Raw genomic sequence first — 16,052 nt, forward strand, 5'->3', positions numbered from 1 at the left:
GGGTTTAAATGGGAATCGGAGCACAAAATCGGAGTTGCTGTACGGCTATTGTTTTCGGGTGGGAGTGCATTGCATCGATAGACGGTCGGTTCGCGTTCGCAAAACCTTGGGGATGGGTTGCATTGGGGCACGGGAAAGTTGACCACCTTACCCGTGCCTTCTTCGTTTGATAGCTTCGGTTGAGATACCACCTGAATTGACACTGCCTGAGAGGGAAGACTTCAACCCATGGAAAAGGCTTCGGTGAAAACGTCGGCCAAGTCGGCTTCGTGATTATGGTCTGGAGAGCCACGGTGTGCAGCTATTGCACAATGAATAGGTAATCATTTCCCCTTTATTGCTCAGGGAGGGCAATTGGGGCAATTGCTTGGCGTATGGTGTTGGTGTCTAATGCTTCACGGAATACATACTCTTCGAGACGATGTTAATTAACTAATTCAATTATTAATTATTTTGCTGTAAGGCTTGGAGCCCACTTTGGCGGCGCGAGTGCCGGTTCACTGCACTTCGCACTGCGTCAAGGCAGTATCCGTAAGGATAAATCCGTACGTATATCCGTACTAAACACCTAATTAAATCACTTCTTTAAACTGCCACATACACTGCCTTGGAAAATATTGCAGACCTAAGCTACACCCACACTACAGTCAGCTCGACGAGTTTTCACAGTCGTTTCCAGGCGCGCCTTTGGTGTTTCAGAGAAAATATGGTTGGTTGACGATATCGGAACCCCCCGACTTCGATTTGAGGCTACACCGCCTTCTTCTCACTGACATTCAAAAAACACACCTACAACCAATTGTCCGGCGACATTGGCTCCGTAAAATTCCGGTTCCTACCCTGGAGGTAGGCAGGCCCGTTTTCTTCTCCTTTCTTTTCTTCCTCGGGGGCTGACTGGCCTTTTGAACGACAACAACATGATCTTGCTAGATTGCGGGTAATAATTGCGAAACTGCAAAAGCGACGCCGCAATTGCTGCTTCCAGCAATTGCACCTAAGTAGGCCGTAGGTATTCTGACAATAATAAATAATAGCGAAACTGTGCATTAATTATTAATTAATTACCGTAGTCAATCCGATCGCTTTAGTTTAGATCTCTCAGGACTTCCGTTCGCTCCACCCGCAACATGACCAAGCTGTCAGCGATACGCGAGGCCAACGCGGCGCTCAAGAGCGAGCAGCGCAGGGGCGTCGTCGCGGTCTTCGTCGGCGCCACGAGCGGCATCGGACTGCACACGCTCCGGACGACGGTGACGCTCTTCGCCGACCCGACCGTCTACGTCGTCGGCCGGTCCGAGGCCCGGTTCGCGGACCATCGCGCCGAACTCGAGCGCCTCAACCCGGGCGCCCGGGTCGTCTTCCTCCAGGCCGACGTGTCCCTGCTGGCCGACGTGGACGCGGCGTGCGACCGGATCGCCGCCGCCGCCGCCGCCGCCGCCGAGACCAAGGTGGACTACCTGTACATGAGCCCCGGCCTGATCCCGATCAACGGGCCGCAGCACACGCGGGAGGGCCTCGACACCTGCTTCGCCCTCTCCTACTACGCCCGCGTCCGCTTCGTCGAGAAGCTCGCGCCCCTCCTGCGCGGAGCGCCCGCGCCGCGCGTGCTCAGCGTCCTGGCCGCCGGCCGGGAGGGCCCCCTGGTCGAGGACGACCTCGGGCTCGAGGACGAAAAGAACTGGTCGACGGGGGCCGTCATGCGCCACACCACGACGCTGACGAGCCTGGCGCTGGAGCACCTCGCCCGGCAGCACGGCGACATCGTCTTCCTGCACGCGTTTCCCGGCCTGGTGCGCACCGACATCTTCGCCCGGCTGGAGGCGCCGCCCGGGAGCAGCTGGCTGTGGAAGCTGGCCGTCTTGCTGGTCAGCCGGGGAGTGACGGCGCTGATGTGGCTGCGGGGCATTACCCCCGAGGAGAGCGGGGAGCGCCAGGCCTGGCACCTGACCAGCCCCGAGTTTACCCGGGAGGGAGGCAGGCTGCACCAGGTCAACGAGCACAGCGACGAGATCGCCCCGAGCGCCATGAAGGTGTTTGAGGACTACAAACAAGAGGGCTGGCCTGAGAGGGTCTGGGAGTATACCGCTAGAGTCATCGAGAGGGCTCTAATAGCTACCCAGTCTGCGTGATACGGCCATGCTGTGGAAAAGTGCATAATTACATTAGTGATGCGAAGGACATGGCAAATATGAAGACAAGACCTGCGTAAGGGTGACGAGGAAGACAATTTCAACCCATGCCTCCATTTTCTCTCTCATCGCTGGTTGTCAGCTGCATCAGAAGCCCTAATAGTACATGTATTCTGCGGACTCTGGTTCACCGGCTCCCGCGTAATTAATTACTGTTCCATCGTCGGTAAAAAAAACATCTTGATGATATTCCGATGCTTTCTTAACAGCGTTGCCACCCAAATTCGAAAACCATGATATTGACGTTAGATCATATTTAAAGTCTCAGACCCTCGTCTGCCACATGTCGTAATTCATCAATCAATGCTGTCATAGCCCTGCCCCCTATCTCCCTTCGGCCCCAGTAATGGCTGCTCCTCCGCCGCCACCGATGATGGACTCTGCGGCCCGGACGACTTACCAGGGACGGCCGCGTCTTCCCCGTCTTCTTTCAGGACCAAGGCGTCGGTGACTGCGAAACTCGTCCATTCCGGCCATAACCTCGTCCACACCAGCCAGTACAGAGCACCGAGCAGAAGAACCCCGGTCCCGACCAGAGGGAAAGCGTAGTACGGGTAGCCATCGGCGTTCCAGTCGCTGTTTGGCGGCATGAACGGAGTGACAACGAGAAAGATGTTCAGGCAAAGAAAGATGACGGGTACCGGGAGATAGGTCTGCCAGGGGGACGACCAGTTTTCTGACTTGGTGAGCCGGAGGTAGATGAGACCTCCGGCGACGAAGGCGTTGATCCAAGCACCGGGATATGTGTACCTGGCAGGTTCCCAATGTTAGTCAGGAGGGTCTGAGAGAACGGAGTGGCCGAAAGAGGGCAGCAGTAATTACAGGTTGACAATAAAGTTGTATGCGGGGCCCGGAGGAGGCGCAACCAATACGATGACGGTAATGATCCAGTGGAGGAAGAGCTGCTTCTGTCAGTCTTGGATGGTCCAGCTTCTTGGAGAGGTTTGTCGCCACATACCGAGGCGGCTGGGGTGTTGAACGGCCTGGTAGATGCCCAAAACTTGCTCCATGGCAAGACGCCTTCCCGGGCCAGCTCTTGGTTGACCCGAGAATGTGCGAAGCTCACGGCGAGCACGTTGCCTATGTTGCTGAGGGCGACGAAAGCGGGTAGGCTCCTCGCTGCTGCGCTCTCGCCAAACATGTTTCGGAAGAAGAGCCCGGCCACAATGACCTCGGACTTGGCAAGCTCGGCCTTGGGTATCGCGGCGAAGTATGCAACGTTGGCGAGCACATACAGAAGCGTGATGCCGACAACAGCAAGGGGTGCGGCAATCTTGAGCGTCCGTTGCGGGTTTCTGAGCTCACCCATCACGTAGTTGGCGTTCTCCCAGCCCTTGTAGCTGTACACCACCTGCAGGAGGGCGGTGGCATACGCATACGCCCCCCCTCCGCCATAGCCATCCCCCTTTTCGATGGCCCAGAAGTCGTCAAAGTTGTGGGGGTCCGGAACCAGCCGGTAGCCCGCCAGAGCGGCAAATCCTGAAAAGACGATCAAGAGCAGGACGAGGACCTTGAAGATACCAAGCGCGTTGGTGAGTCTCAGTCCCCATCTCGGGAGGAGTGCGTGCAGCAAGACAACAAGAGTAATGCAAGCCACCGCAATCAGGCGAGGTACCCAGCCGTCGGGCATGGGGTGGCCAACGGCCAGGAGGACGTAGCGGCCAAAGGCGAGGGCGTTTCCGGAGGAAAATCCGAGCAGGACAATCTGGACGGCGAACACGTCGGTGGCCAGATGGCGGGGACGTCTGAATATGCGTTCGAGGTAGTTCTTCTCGCCACCGGATCTCGGTATGGCGAGGCCGAACTCGAGGTACACGCCGAGACCAGAAAGGGTGAGGAGGCCGGCTGGTTCGGGGTTTGGGTCAGCGATCTTGCAACAGCTGACGGGCTTCTCTGTCCTTACCAACTGCCCACAACAGCAAGCTAATGCCCACCGATCCGGTGGCGGCGAATATGCTCGAAGGTGTGGAAAAGACTATTAATTACCAAAGAATCAGGATCGGCCAAACTTGGATGGGAGGGTCCGAGATTAAAGCATTGAGGGTGTCCTACTGCCTGTCCCGATCATCTTGTTCAATATGAGGAACACAGCGCCGGCGACTCCAATCTTAGCCGGCCCGGGCCGAACGCCTATAATCTCATCGTCTCCTACGATGTCACTCACGGCCTTTTTGTCGACTGGCACATCGACGGGCCTTGCGACACCCTTTCCGCTTAGACAGTTCATGGCAATCTGCCACTCCGGAAGTCGTCGGGTGAACTGGGCCGGTGGGAGTCGGATACCAACGGGAGTTAACAAGTTGATGGTACGCGAGTGTGCGGCGATGCAATCGATGTTCTTGCCGTGCGATGCGTCACAAATCAATCACCCGATGCCCTCGTCGACCCCCAGTAACTGGATCTGATTCTAGAGATGGGAGAAAACTCCAGAGCTGTTTTCGTCATCGTGAGCAGGATTTTCATATCTGAGCGACTCGACGGGTGATTGAGGAAGGTGAGGTCAGGCGCTAATCGATTGCGTGCTTGTGAGTTGCGATGGCAGCACCCCAATTGGCTTCAGCCACCAGAGGCAAAGGGCCCCACCTCCCGTGACCATACCAGCTCCCGTTCAGCTCCGTGAGCTACCCCGGCGCCCCGAACTAAACTTGCTGCTCAACTCGGGACCTCCCGGCGATTGAGAGATCGGCTTGGCGGTGCAGTGAGCCTCGACTTTGCTGACAAAAAGCTATAGCTCATGTATATATAGTATAAAACAAGGTTTGCTAATCAAAATGTGAACTATTATGCTTGCCTTAGTTAAAGTTTGTGCTCTTGACCTAAAATAGGCTAAGGAGCCTCAAATATAAGAAGAATCTAAGAATAAGTCACTTAGGTCTCTAGAGAGCGCCGTTAAATGTAGGTTATTGCTATATACTTCTGTTTTTCTTGACAGCCATCTACATACAAGGATAGGAGTTTATGACGGTGGCGGTGTGTTAACTATCTCCTTTAGTTCCTCCCTGCTGATAACAATCGAGCTACGTAAAGCGCTCATGCCAGCCGAAAAACCGCATTCAACCTCATAAAGATCTAGGATAGTACGGATGCTGACATGCCGGCAACGTCTCTGGTGGCAGTCTTCCTTTATAAACCGGAGGCAGCCCTCTTGGCAGGTCGCCAAGCCATCGTAGTCGAAGATAACGAGCCCCTTAGGTAGGTACGACGTCTCATCAATGATGTGCCCGTCGTCATCTGTTTCGTCCGAGTCGACCGAGCCGTCGTCGTCCTGGGTCGGTGCCCTCTGCTCCACCAGCCACGAGAAATCCACACGCACCTGTCGCGGAGAATCTAGGTCCAGGTCGGAGCCGTCTTGATCTCTGCCTATCCGGGTCGTCAGACTAGCGCGGCCGTACATTTCTTGCAGCTGTCTGAAAAGCGTCTTCCAGGTCTCGCCCACGAGCCCGATGACATTGAGTCGGATCTCGGTCGCGGTGCCACGCACCTGCTTCCAAAGGCGCACCAGATCGGCGGCCTTGATCGTGGCGCGACGCAGGTCGAGGACGCGGAGAGAGGGCAGCCGGGCAGTCTGCGCGAACTCGCTGAAGGCTCGCAGGAAGACCTCTTGGCTGGCCCTGGACTTATGACGATCCAGGGCATCGTCGAACATTAGGGTCAGCTGCTGCAAGCGCGGGGCGAGGTTGACCAGTGCCGGGAGGAACGAGTAATGAGAGCCCATCGCCGGTGAGCTATATTGAAGCATTAGTGACAGCACCGTCAAGTCGGCCAGACTGACGGCGAGGCCACCTCGGAGCGCCGAACTAGGGCCCGCGATCCAAGGCATCAGACGCACAGGAGCGTAGTCGAGTTCATGTTTCTTGTTCCTAGTTATCGTTAGCTCTATTAGCGATTTTCGCAATTTTCCCTAATGAAACGGAAGTACAAGAAAAATAAAAGGCGATGAAAATTTAGCAGATCGGACTTACCAGTGCCAAACGCGTAGCAGTTTAATGGGCCGCTGTGTCGCAGCCAGCGCCTTAAGGAGGATGGCAAAGTTGTGGCCGAGCCCGTTGCAGTGGCAGGAACCCTCTGGCCATCTTTCGAAAGGGCTGGCCGCGCTGTCGTATGTCCTGCCGCTTGTCCTCTCCACACAATCCGCGCCGAAGGCAGTGCTCTCGTGGAGGCAGTATCTCTTCGCAGCGACTGGGTCGAGGAATTCGCCGTCGGTCACTTCAACGTACTCCAAGCGCACCAGTCGCCGAAGAATGCGCGTCAACATCTCGCGGTCCTGTTCCGAAGCCCAGAACCTCTCTTGTTCCCGGCTCAGGATTATGTATTGCCTGTCTTGGATCTCCTCGGCCGATCGGTTTCCGTCGTCGGCGGCGCCGTGAGCGAGTCGGCTCAGCATGTTGTACTCCTCGGACCACGAATCCAGGGCGATATAGTGCGAGCCAAGACGGAGAGCGCGCAGCTTTCCTGTAATCTCAGCGCTGTTGGCGACCTCGTCGAGGGCCTTGAGGCTCCGACGGGAGATCGGCCAGGGAATACTCTGGACCTCGCGAATCAAGGTGTCGCCGGTCGCCTGGTGAATGCGCGAGCAAGTGAGGCGCAGAGCGACGAGGTCCTTGACGTGTTCAAGGCTGCCGGCTATCTTGGCAATAACCTCGGTAGGAAGATCTGTTAGGGTTAACATGGTGCTTTACAGTTCTCCTGCACGAGTTGCGGTCGTCGAGGGCGTCGAGAATGCGCTCGTCGGGGAAGAAGAGGAGCGACGGGGGAAGAAATATAACCACGCATTATGCTGGCGAATTTTCCACAGCTCTGCACTGACCGGCTTCTCAGATAGCACACTTGCCCTTGGGAAACCCCACGATTCTGACCCGCGAGGAGGCAGAGCCGATCGCCAGAAGGGCGACTGTTTTGTTCCTTCCGCGTCTGACGTTATCCCCAACTCGCCGAGGCGAGTTCATCGCTAGACTTAGGAAGGAGCTGGCCAAGTGAACGGGCAAATCTTCGTGGTGAAAGCAGCCTTTCAAGTTAAGAATATATCGCAATGCTGTATTATCACTTGCGATATTAACCACCTTATAGACATCTTCTCCTCTTGAGCAGAATGGAAAATTAAGTATGGTTGATGGTCAATGATCGTTGTTTTAAGAATGTGGACATCCCCCCTCGCTCCCTTCGCCGCTCTCTGGCATCTGCCTAGTTTCAACCACCTTTGATCAGACGAAAGAGGCGATGAGTCCCTTGCAGGCGCCAGCAGGTCTGAGAGTGCTCAGCGGTTCCGTGTGACGAGCCACGGTTCACCAACACAGTTCCCTGCAGAACCATCAGTCAGCTTATCGCTAATTGCGGAACCTAGGTGGAAGTGCGACAGCTGTAAACATGATTAATCATTGCAGAACATGGGGCTTAACCTGACTGAATCTCAGACGAGAAGATGACTAGCAACGATCGCAAGAAGAACCAGAGTCCTCTATATACAGAGACACAAAAGCGTTCTATAAATGCAGAGCAAGAAAATTTCTGTGACCGTAACAGGAGTGCTCATCAGCATAGTCTTGCCAACCTTTGCTTCCCATAATAAGAGGACAATGACGGCCTCTTGCTTTGTGTTCAAACACGTAGGCCTCAGCAATGCTCGCGATTCCAAGAAACGATGCCACCCTCAAAGTGCACAGAAAGAGGCCAAAAGGGCCAGAAAACATGATGAGCTCTCGTTCCAAGTATGCTCCCCAAAAGCAAACTACCACCCGGTACTTGCGTTCAGTTAACTCTTGAGGCAGAGGGCATGCTATGTCTGTTCCTTGGGAGGCTTGACTTGCTGCTGAAGCAGTGCCAAGCGACCAAACATCAACTATAACTGTAAAGGAATAAGTGGAGAAGAAAAGCCGAGCCTAGAAAACAGAAGAACTACCTGCAACGTTAACCGAGAGTACAAAGGTAGTAAAGGGAGAGGAGCATGGCTGGTAGTCGTACCTTCATGTGTTTCCTCCCTGAATGCTCTTTAATCGTCCATGTGGCCACCGAAGCAGAGCTTCTTAAAAAAGAAAAAAGAAAAAAGAAAAAAAGAAAGGACTGGTCTGTGGCAAATTTCTGGCATTCTAGTTTACGCCTGTATTGGGATAGCGGCCCGGCATACCGATGTTATCCCAGCAGCTGAACCCGTCACGGCGGGCTTGAGGGCGAGGGCGAGATTCGAACGTCAGTTGGCCTTGCTGATAAGCCACAGGCGGACCAGTGCCCGAGAAGCCTCCTGGCGAATGGAGCTGATGTTGAGAGTCACAGGTTGATGCAGTGCGATCATTGGAAACAGACGAGGCGTGCCGAATGTTCGCCTGCAACTGGTGTCCTGTCGAGACCTCACCGCCCCACGTTGCAATGGATGGTGGCACGGATTGCAGCTGATGGTCGTATTGTAGAGTCGATGGCTCCGTTAGAAAGTTCACACCCTGAGCACCATGCGAGGTCCATTCTTGGTGTTGGGCCGCTCTTTTGTGAGATGACAGGATATCCACCATGCTCCCTTGTTGTTGCCGAGGATGACGGGAACTGGTGGGCGAAGAGGCAAGGCCGTAAGTCCCATCGGTTGCAAATGGGAGCGGCACCGGCTGCAGGAGTCGCTGACGCGGAGATGGCTGGCCCCCATGCTGAGCCGGGGCCCGAGTGCCGCCTCTCTTCTCGAAGGCAAAACTCTGGCTCCGCTGGAAAGGAGGCCCACTGGAGCGTTTTCCTCGGCGCTTTCGCGGCTTGGACCCTGCCGCCGAAGCTGCAGGCTGTTGGGATATCTCGCGTTCAAACTCGCGAAAGGCGTGAGCAAACTTTGCTTCATAGTATTGGTCCATCACCTTAGCAAGTTCAGAAGCAATGGTCTGTTTATCCGAGCCAATCCTGGCAAGTATGCCGGAGACAACCTGCAACGTCTCGTTGCGCTCTGGGTACGACGTTGCTTTCCTAGCGACTGCAAGGAACTCGTATGCTGCGGTTAGAAGGCATGGCTCGTATGCTGTGAGGGGAGGCATGCGTCAGACAATCCACTGTTGATAATTATCTCAAGAATCTCAAGATGTCTGATAGAGCAACATACCCTGAGGAGGAACCTCGACGTCACGTGGGAACAGGATTTTCCAGAGTGATTCCCAAGTGGAAATCTTGGAGTCGTTTTTTCGAGCACTCAATCTTTTGGCAATGTCCTCGGTGATGCCATCCTCGACATTGTCGCTAACTCTGGTTCGCCTGTGACACTCTCCGATGTGTATCCTACATTCAAGGGAATAAATAGTCAGCACACACAAAGAGCGGCCATGGTTGAGCACTGTCGGCCGATACTGACTTGACGTTACTGAGATTCGCAAAAGGCTTGGTGCATTTCCAATGTTCGCGCACATTGAAGCGAACTTTGTTTCGCTTGTGGTACGGACAGTTCAGTGGGCCCAGCGAGACCGAGCGGGAATTCCTGTGGCTTGTCTTTCGTGCGATACGGTCGTTTTGTTCTTCACCGTCATTATCACCACTATCGCCGTCGCCGCCGTCGCCGCCGCCGCTCCCACTTTGCCCGGCGCGATCATCGTCATTCTCCCGACCGTAGCCGCTGGAGCCGTCTTCAGATTCTTCACTCCAATCGTAACCGCGAATGCTTCCCCGGACAGCGACGCAAGAATGAGTGCCAGACGAAGAATTATGGACCGGGATCGGTAAAGAGGCTGGGTAGCCCTCTAACACCGTGGCCCCGAACTCACTGTGGGCATCTGTGGTAGCGGGCCCTGAAGACACGCTATGGCAGGCGGCTCTGGTGTTCCTGTCAACATCCAACCCCGGCCTAAGGGAGTTGAAGTTGACATTGTTTCCCACGGAAGCAAGAGACTGTGCATGACCAAGGTCTTGCAGTTCCAAAACAGCGTTCGATGTCGGTGCAATAGGCCGTCCATAGAGGTAGGTGTCGTGGCCTAACAACGGCGGGGAGTTGGATGAGGACTGCGAGGGGCTGCTTTGATCCGTCGAGCAACTCGAGGGTGTTGCCCGGTGTGATGAGTCGGCCAAGGAGGGCGGCGTCGGTCGATTGGCGTCTCCAAATGCGCATCCTGAAAAGAGAGCAGAATCAGAAAACGACGGCTGCTTGTCCATCTCGAATGGATGCACAGCTGATGACACTGATGCTTTTTTGAAATCCCTGAGCCGCTGAGCCATTCTTCCGCCAACATCCTCGAGGGGTTTAAGTATCAGATATGACGGGTGCTAACAGTCAGCAACCGCAGGCTTGAGTTGCTTTGGCTTTCGAGGCTGAGCAAGTCAGTTTTTTTTCTTTCTTTCTTTTTTTCGAGCCGCATACATGTCACCCACTAATTACTTTGTTTTCAGCAAAATCAACAGCAAACGGGCAGGCTCAGGAACCACGCACTCTCACGCTTCAATACCAACCCCCCTCCCCTCCCCCCCAAGATGAGTTGTCCTGATAGAAGACTCGCCTTGCCCTGCCTGCGGCCATACTTTCGCAATTCCCAGAGCCTTGGAGCGGGTTACTTTTTATTTGATTGGTTCATCGTACCTCGAGTCGACCAACCTGACCCATAGCCAAACCGGGGAGAGCCTTCAATGTGGTGTGGCCAGCTCCGCGGCCGGCGTCATCGCGGCAGCGACTGCCCGACCTCATAGGGCGACCACATCATGTTCACCGCCTTTTGAACTGCCATGCTCGTGCTTGAAGGCTGCGAGCGTCTGGAGAAGTCGATCACAGCGCTTAGCGCGTCAAGCGGTTGTTTAGACACGTAACCAGGAGAGAACCCCCAAATCAGTCTTTGGTCAAGTTAACAATCGATGCGCTAATTATAGAACCGAACCATCTCAACAAGCCTCAAAGGCTCTACAGATGAGAAACAAAGTTCAGCTCCTGTCTCCTCTCAGGGGTCCGGGAAACTGATGGGGTAGCTGAGGCGACCAAGTTTGCGCGACGAAATGGAGCCAGGAGTCGAAGCGGTGATGCCAGTTCAAACGCCGTGTAACCATCGTCGCCAGTACAACTGTGCCAGCTCGGCGGTTTGGGATGGCCGAACTCAGCTGCACGGCTGCTGCCGCTAACATCCAAATCAGAAAACCAATCGACCATCCATTTAGACCGTTCCTGGCAGTGATGCCACGCGAAAAAGACGGTAGGAGAAAAAAAATTTTTATTTGACGCGTCGCTGAGGGAAAAACTTGAATGGATGCCAGCTGGTTTTGCCTAGCAAGGCTGCATATGCGGCAAGCGTGATAAACCTGGAATATGGTTGGGCTGAGCTCGTGGTTGAGACCCAAGCCATGGCCGTCCGGAGCCGACCGAACTCTCGTAGGAAACGCGCTGGATTGCGTACTATGACATGGCTACGGTACAGTGCGTACTGTACATACGTACGTACATACATACAACCTATCATGGCAACGTGGTATTACTTATGGGACCTACCGAAGGTACCTCGGTGTTATGTGAGGTACCTACGATGTATGTATGTATGTACACACATACATACCTTAACTTAGGTACGTGCTGTACAATACCAAGGTGCCAAGCACCCATCTGGTACTGTACTGTACATACCTGCCAGGTAGTGCCTACCCGTTCCAGCTCCAGATCTCTGCAGTGCTAGTTGCAGTAAGTTGATTGCCTTACTACCGAGTACCTTGGCTAAGGCAATATCTACGGGTATGCAATGGAAGGAATCCACCTCCTCGCCTGCCTTAGGTACTATGTACTGTACGAATACCCTATTTGCTTACTAGCTCTGGCTGGCGCGGCTGACCTGGCCCTAGCTTGGATGCTCAAGAACATGGAGGGCCCGCAGCTCCACTAGCGTTTCCTCCATCGCTCTTGCAACCTTCCGACCAGACCCTCTCCTACATCTTGTGCGATCGCTTCGGGAATCCCGAGCCCTAGCTCGGTCACGGAACTTAGAGTCGCAACAACCACAACGTCGTCAGGAGCCATTCACCCTAGCGCAATTCACTCGAGGCGCTTCGGTGTGGAAAATGGCCGCGCACGACGGCCCGAAGCTGCTTTGGAACCCAGACAACGTCCGAGATGTTGCCGACTCGATAGGGATATCGCTAGCAGACGAGCCGCTGCGCGTGCTCGCCCAAGACGTCGAGTATCGTATCGGGCAGGTCATCGTCGAGTCCCTGCGATTTATGCGCGCCGCCAATCGCACTACTTTGACCGTGCAGGACGTGTCGTTAGCGCTCAAAGTGCTCGATGTCGAGCCGCTCTATGGCTACGAGTCCACGCGCCCGCTTCGATATGGCGAAGCGAGTCTTGGCCCTGGCCAGCCTCTCTTCTATATCGACGACGAAGAGGTCGATTTTGAGAAAGTGATCAACGCTCCGCTGCCGAAAGTGCCGCGCGATATGAGCTTCACCGGTAGGTGCCAATCGGCGTCGCCGTTCATTCACCCCGCAGACAGCTGACCACGCCCATGTTTATTCCAGCCCACTGGCTTGCCATCGAGGGCGTCCAGCCGTCCATTCCCCAGAATCCCACGACCGCCGAGACCTCCTCCAAAGAGCTCCTGCCGAAGGGGCCCGGCGCCAACCCCGCCCTGGCCGCCCTCGCAGGCAACGACAACGTCTCGTTCCGACCCTCGGTCAAGCACGTCATTAGCAAGGAACTCATCCTGTACTTCGACAAGATCCAAGCTGCGATACTCGACGACGATCCCGACGAGGAAAAGACAAGACTCCGAGAAGCGGCCCTTGAATCCGTGCGCTCCGATTCCGGCCTGCACCAGCTCCTTCCCTACTTTGTCAACTTCATCACAAACCAAGTGACCCACCACCTCGACGACCTCTTCATACTCCGCCAGATGATGGAGCTCGCCGAGGCCGTCATACAGAACCCGAACCTGTTCCTCGACCCCTACGCGAGCGCCCTCTCCGCGCCGATCCTCACCTGCCTCATGTCCCGCAGGCTAGGCGGGGCCGCCTCGGCCGACGAGGGCTCCGACACGCTGCGCGAGCAGTACAGCCTCCGAGAGCTGGCGGCCAGCCTGCTGGAGATGGTGGCCCGCAAGTACGGCGCCACCAACGCGCTGCTGCGTCCCAAGCTGACGCGTACGTGCCTCAAGCACTTCCTCGACCCGACGCGCCCGCCGGCCGTGCTGTTCGGCGCCATCCGCGGCGTGGCCGCGTCGGGCGGCCCGGAGGCCGTGCGCGTCCTGGTCCTGCCCAGCCTCAAGAGCTTCGACGGCGCGGTGCTGCAGCCGCTGAGCGAGAAGGGCGAGGCGCACGCCATGGAGCTCGAGATGCTCGTCGGCGGCATCATGAAGGCCATCGACAGCCTCGTGGGAGGGTCGGCCATCTCCCTCGCCAACGGGGTGAACGGCGTGGATCTGTCCAAGGAAGCGGAACAGGTCACCGAGTTCCTGGGACCCGTCATCGGGCAGAGAGTGGCGCGGTTGGGGAACCACGCGCTAAACAGGGCCATTCTCGAGGTCCGACATTTAGACTAACTATTCCAAGACTCATCGTCTCTCCTCTTTCGGGTACTTGCGCTATGATGGGGTGTTTCGAACAAGTATGGACGGCGTTGCGGAGCCCACTAGGTGCACAACGGGATGGGAACTGGATCTGTCGTGTTCTTTTCTCCCTTTTTCTTTTTGGTCGGTATCAAGGAGTATAGGCGTATGAAAACGGCGAGAGTCCGAGCGAGTTATCAAAGAAAATGACGGATAGTCAGAGCTCCTTATTTAATTCGAGATACCACCACATTGATGCGCATGTGACAAAGAAACAGGTCCTATTGGGATAGTGTAGTCAAATACATGATGTGCCTTGTCCAATCCTCTCAAGACACCATAGCCGCAGAAGTCCCTGTCAGCTTGCGCCTCACTCCCATCGTCCTCCCCAATTTTCTAATCTCCTTCTCTCCCTCCCCCCCCCCCCCCCCGGGGGCTCTCCTGCTCCGCTGCTCACCATCACGCCAGGCTCAACCGAATCCTTTCAGTAGAAGAAGGCAAGGTACAAGCCGCCAACGAACGACGCGCCCCAGATGTACCACCCGGTCTTGATGATGGTCTGGCGCTTGAAGCCGATGGCCATGTCGAACAGCAGGTGGCGCACGCCGTTGATCAGGTGGAAGGTGAAGGGCCAGGCGGCGAGGAACTTGAGGCCGCCCTTGACGGCGAGGGGCAGGGCGCCGAAGGAGGCGGCCAGCGAGGCGCTCTCGAGGTGCCACCCGAGCAGCGGCGCGGCCAGGTACGCCGCCGAGAAGAGGTACAGGGTGCCGCTGAAGGCGGAGCCGGTGAAGCGCATCCAGATGGACCCGCCGAACCACGTCTGCTGCTTGTCGTAGATGGACAGGTGCGGCGACACGGGCCGGTTGAGGCGCTGCTTGGCCAGGATCGCGTACTCGTCGGCGGCCGTGATCTTTTGCGTTGCTACGGGCCTTTGGTGGTGGTTTTGCGTGTCAGCGAGGTTCATTCATTGTTTTTCTTTATCATTCGTTTGTTTTCCTTTTAAAACTTTGGAATTGGCATGGCTGTCTGGTTCGACGAATGGGTTTCTGATGATGACATCTCGGTCGACCGGGAGGATGCGGGGGGAGAAAAGAAAGGGTTTCGGACACACCTGGACTGCGTGGTCGAAAGCGGCTGGGCCAGCCCAAGCCTGGCAACGTTGGCGGTGAAGAAGGCATTCGGGTTGCCGGCCACTGTTGCGTTGTCATGCTGTCAGCATCCAATTCTGTTTTCCATCGTCGGTTTCTCCCCCCAAGCATCTCGACGCTTCCCGGTCGGGTGACAGGATCGAAACGTTTCCCTCGAAATGGGCATTCCGTACCTCGGCGCAGCGCCGTCGTTCCTGCTCGCTGGGCAATCATGATTGTGGTTGGCGGCTTAGGGGCGAATCCGGGACCGGGAGTGTTGGCGTGCAAATGCGAGATTTGAGGTTGATGATGCCGGACTCGCGAAGTTGCGCATCGGGATCGAAGCCCCGGCAGGTCGGCACCTGGCTTCAATGCGGCCAATGGGAGCTCGGGCGATTCGAATGCACGCCTGGCCGATGCTCCTTCGAGAGAAGCCAAGCACGTGAGGTGATGCCCCACTCCTTGGGAGCGCTGTTTATCATTACCAGCCCGCTCCACAAAAATTTGTTTTTGTTTTCCCTTCTCCTTCTTCAGATAGTCAATGGGCGTCCAGCCACAGCATTGCTGCCTCAATCGGCACTGCACCGGTGGCATCGGGCACTTTGGTGCCTATGGATGCTCAGAGAAGAATGAGATCCGTCGTTAATCACTGCCTCCAGTCCATCAGTCTGGCGGTTGTTTCATTTTTGAGATCTACATTTTCCGTTGCTTGGTCCCTTCATTGCTCACTTTTGGGCTTCCCTGAACTGTCTGTACATTGGCTCGGATGTTTTACTCAACTGGCGAAGGAGGCTCTCCAAAAATGCCGACTGGAGCGGTCAAGGAGTTCCTCAGCGAGTCATGACAAATGCTAAGAGTCCCGTAATCTCCTCGATTCGACGTCTCGGTTCGTCAGATGTGTACTTTTTGAAGTCAACGTCTCCTCCCTCAGCTTGTGGATCACGATAGTGCATGATCTGAATGTGAACCACAAAGTTCCCGTTTTGTTGGAGGACCCAGGACCCTTGTGCAGGAGAAGGCTAATGAAAGAAAGAAAAAAAAAAACCGTGGGAAGGGAAAATTAAGCTTGTGCTACAAAAGAAAATATGGCGGGAAGAGCAAGAGCTCAGTTGTTTTCCTTGCTGAAGTGATCAGTTGAGCTTCTTCATTGGAATGTATATACATATAATGTATAAACCTGCAATGGTAAGGACTCCTCTGACGGGCCATGTCAGGACTCCTTGTTAGATTCGCGTGCGGAGCGACACCTTGGCGAACAACGCTGAAGCACATCTCTT

At 55.4% G+C, this 16,052-nt stretch overlaps 6 protein-coding genes across 6 annotated transcripts; 2 read left to right on the plus strand and 4 right to left on the minus strand.

The window, feature by feature from the left end:
• Positions 1–1,127: 1,127 nt before the first annotated feature.
• On the plus strand, positions 1,128–2,224 carry MYCTH_2090608 (uncharacterized protein; the record flags this gene model as incomplete). Its single annotated transcript, XM_003661697.1, has 1 exon — positions 1,128–2,224. The coding sequence occupies one exon, from the start codon at positions 1,128–1,130 to the stop codon at positions 2,127–2,129; it is 1,002 nt and encodes a 333-aa protein (XP_003661745.1). The 3' UTR covers positions 2,130–2,224.
• Positions 2,225–2,230: 6 nt separating this feature from the next.
• MYCTH_2090611 (uncharacterized protein) lies at positions 2,231–4,585 on the minus strand. Its single transcript, XM_003661698.1, has 5 exons — positions 4,242–4,585; positions 4,093–4,164; positions 3,148–4,034; positions 3,012–3,091; positions 2,231–2,939 (listed from the first exon to the last, which is right to left on the minus strand). Exons 1-5 carry the CDS (start codon positions 4,414–4,416, stop codon positions 2,486–2,488), a joined length of 1,668 nt encoding a protein of 555 aa, XP_003661746.1. The 5' UTR covers positions 4,417–4,585; the 3' UTR covers positions 2,231–2,485.
• Positions 4,586–5,077: 492 nt separating this feature from the next.
• Positions 5,078–6,576, minus strand: MYCTH_2301533 (uncharacterized protein; the record flags this gene model as incomplete). The annotated part of the gene is made up of 2 exons (XM_003661699.1): positions 5,078–6,049; positions 6,152–6,576. 2 exons carry the CDS (start codon positions 6,571–6,573, stop codon positions 5,146–5,148), a joined length of 1,326 nt encoding a protein of 441 aa, XP_003661747.1. The 3' UTR covers positions 5,078–5,145.
• A 2,660-nt stretch (positions 6,577–9,236) lies between these two features.
• MYCTH_2301536 (uncharacterized protein) lies at positions 9,237–10,691 on the minus strand. Its single transcript, XM_003661700.1, has one exon. The coding sequence runs from the start codon at positions 10,353–10,355 to the stop codon at positions 9,435–9,437; it is 921 nt and encodes a 306-aa protein (XP_003661748.1). The 5' UTR covers positions 10,356–10,691; the 3' UTR covers positions 9,237–9,434.
• Positions 10,692–12,080: 1,389 nt separating this feature from the next.
• On the plus strand, positions 12,081–13,887 carry MYCTH_2301537 (TAF6-like protein). Its single transcript, XM_003661701.1, has 2 exons — positions 12,081–12,555; positions 12,624–13,887. The coding sequence occupies exons 1-2, from the start codon at positions 12,168–12,170 to the stop codon at positions 13,640–13,642; spliced, it is 1,407 nt and encodes a 468-aa protein (XP_003661749.1). The 5' UTR covers positions 12,081–12,167; the 3' UTR covers positions 13,643–13,887.
• Positions 13,888–13,913: 26 nt separating this feature from the next.
• On the minus strand, positions 13,914–15,075 carry MYCTH_79031 (uncharacterized protein). The gene is made up of 3 exons (XM_003661702.1): positions 14,970–15,075; positions 14,760–14,841; positions 13,914–14,577 (listed from the first exon to the last, which is right to left on the minus strand). The coding sequence occupies exons 1-3, from the start codon at positions 15,007–15,009 to the stop codon at positions 14,133–14,135; spliced, it is 567 nt and encodes a 188-aa protein (XP_003661750.1). The 5' UTR covers positions 15,010–15,075; the 3' UTR covers positions 13,914–14,132.
• Positions 15,076–16,052: the final 977 nt, after the last annotated feature.

This window comes from Thermothelomyces thermophilus, chromosome 2 (assembly GCF_000226095.1).
Source record: "Thermothelomyces thermophilus ATCC 42464 chromosome 2, complete sequence".
In the NCBI taxonomy this organism is placed as follows: domain Eukaryota; kingdom Fungi; phylum Ascomycota; class Sordariomycetes; order Sordariales; family Chaetomiaceae; genus Thermothelomyces; species Thermothelomyces thermophilus.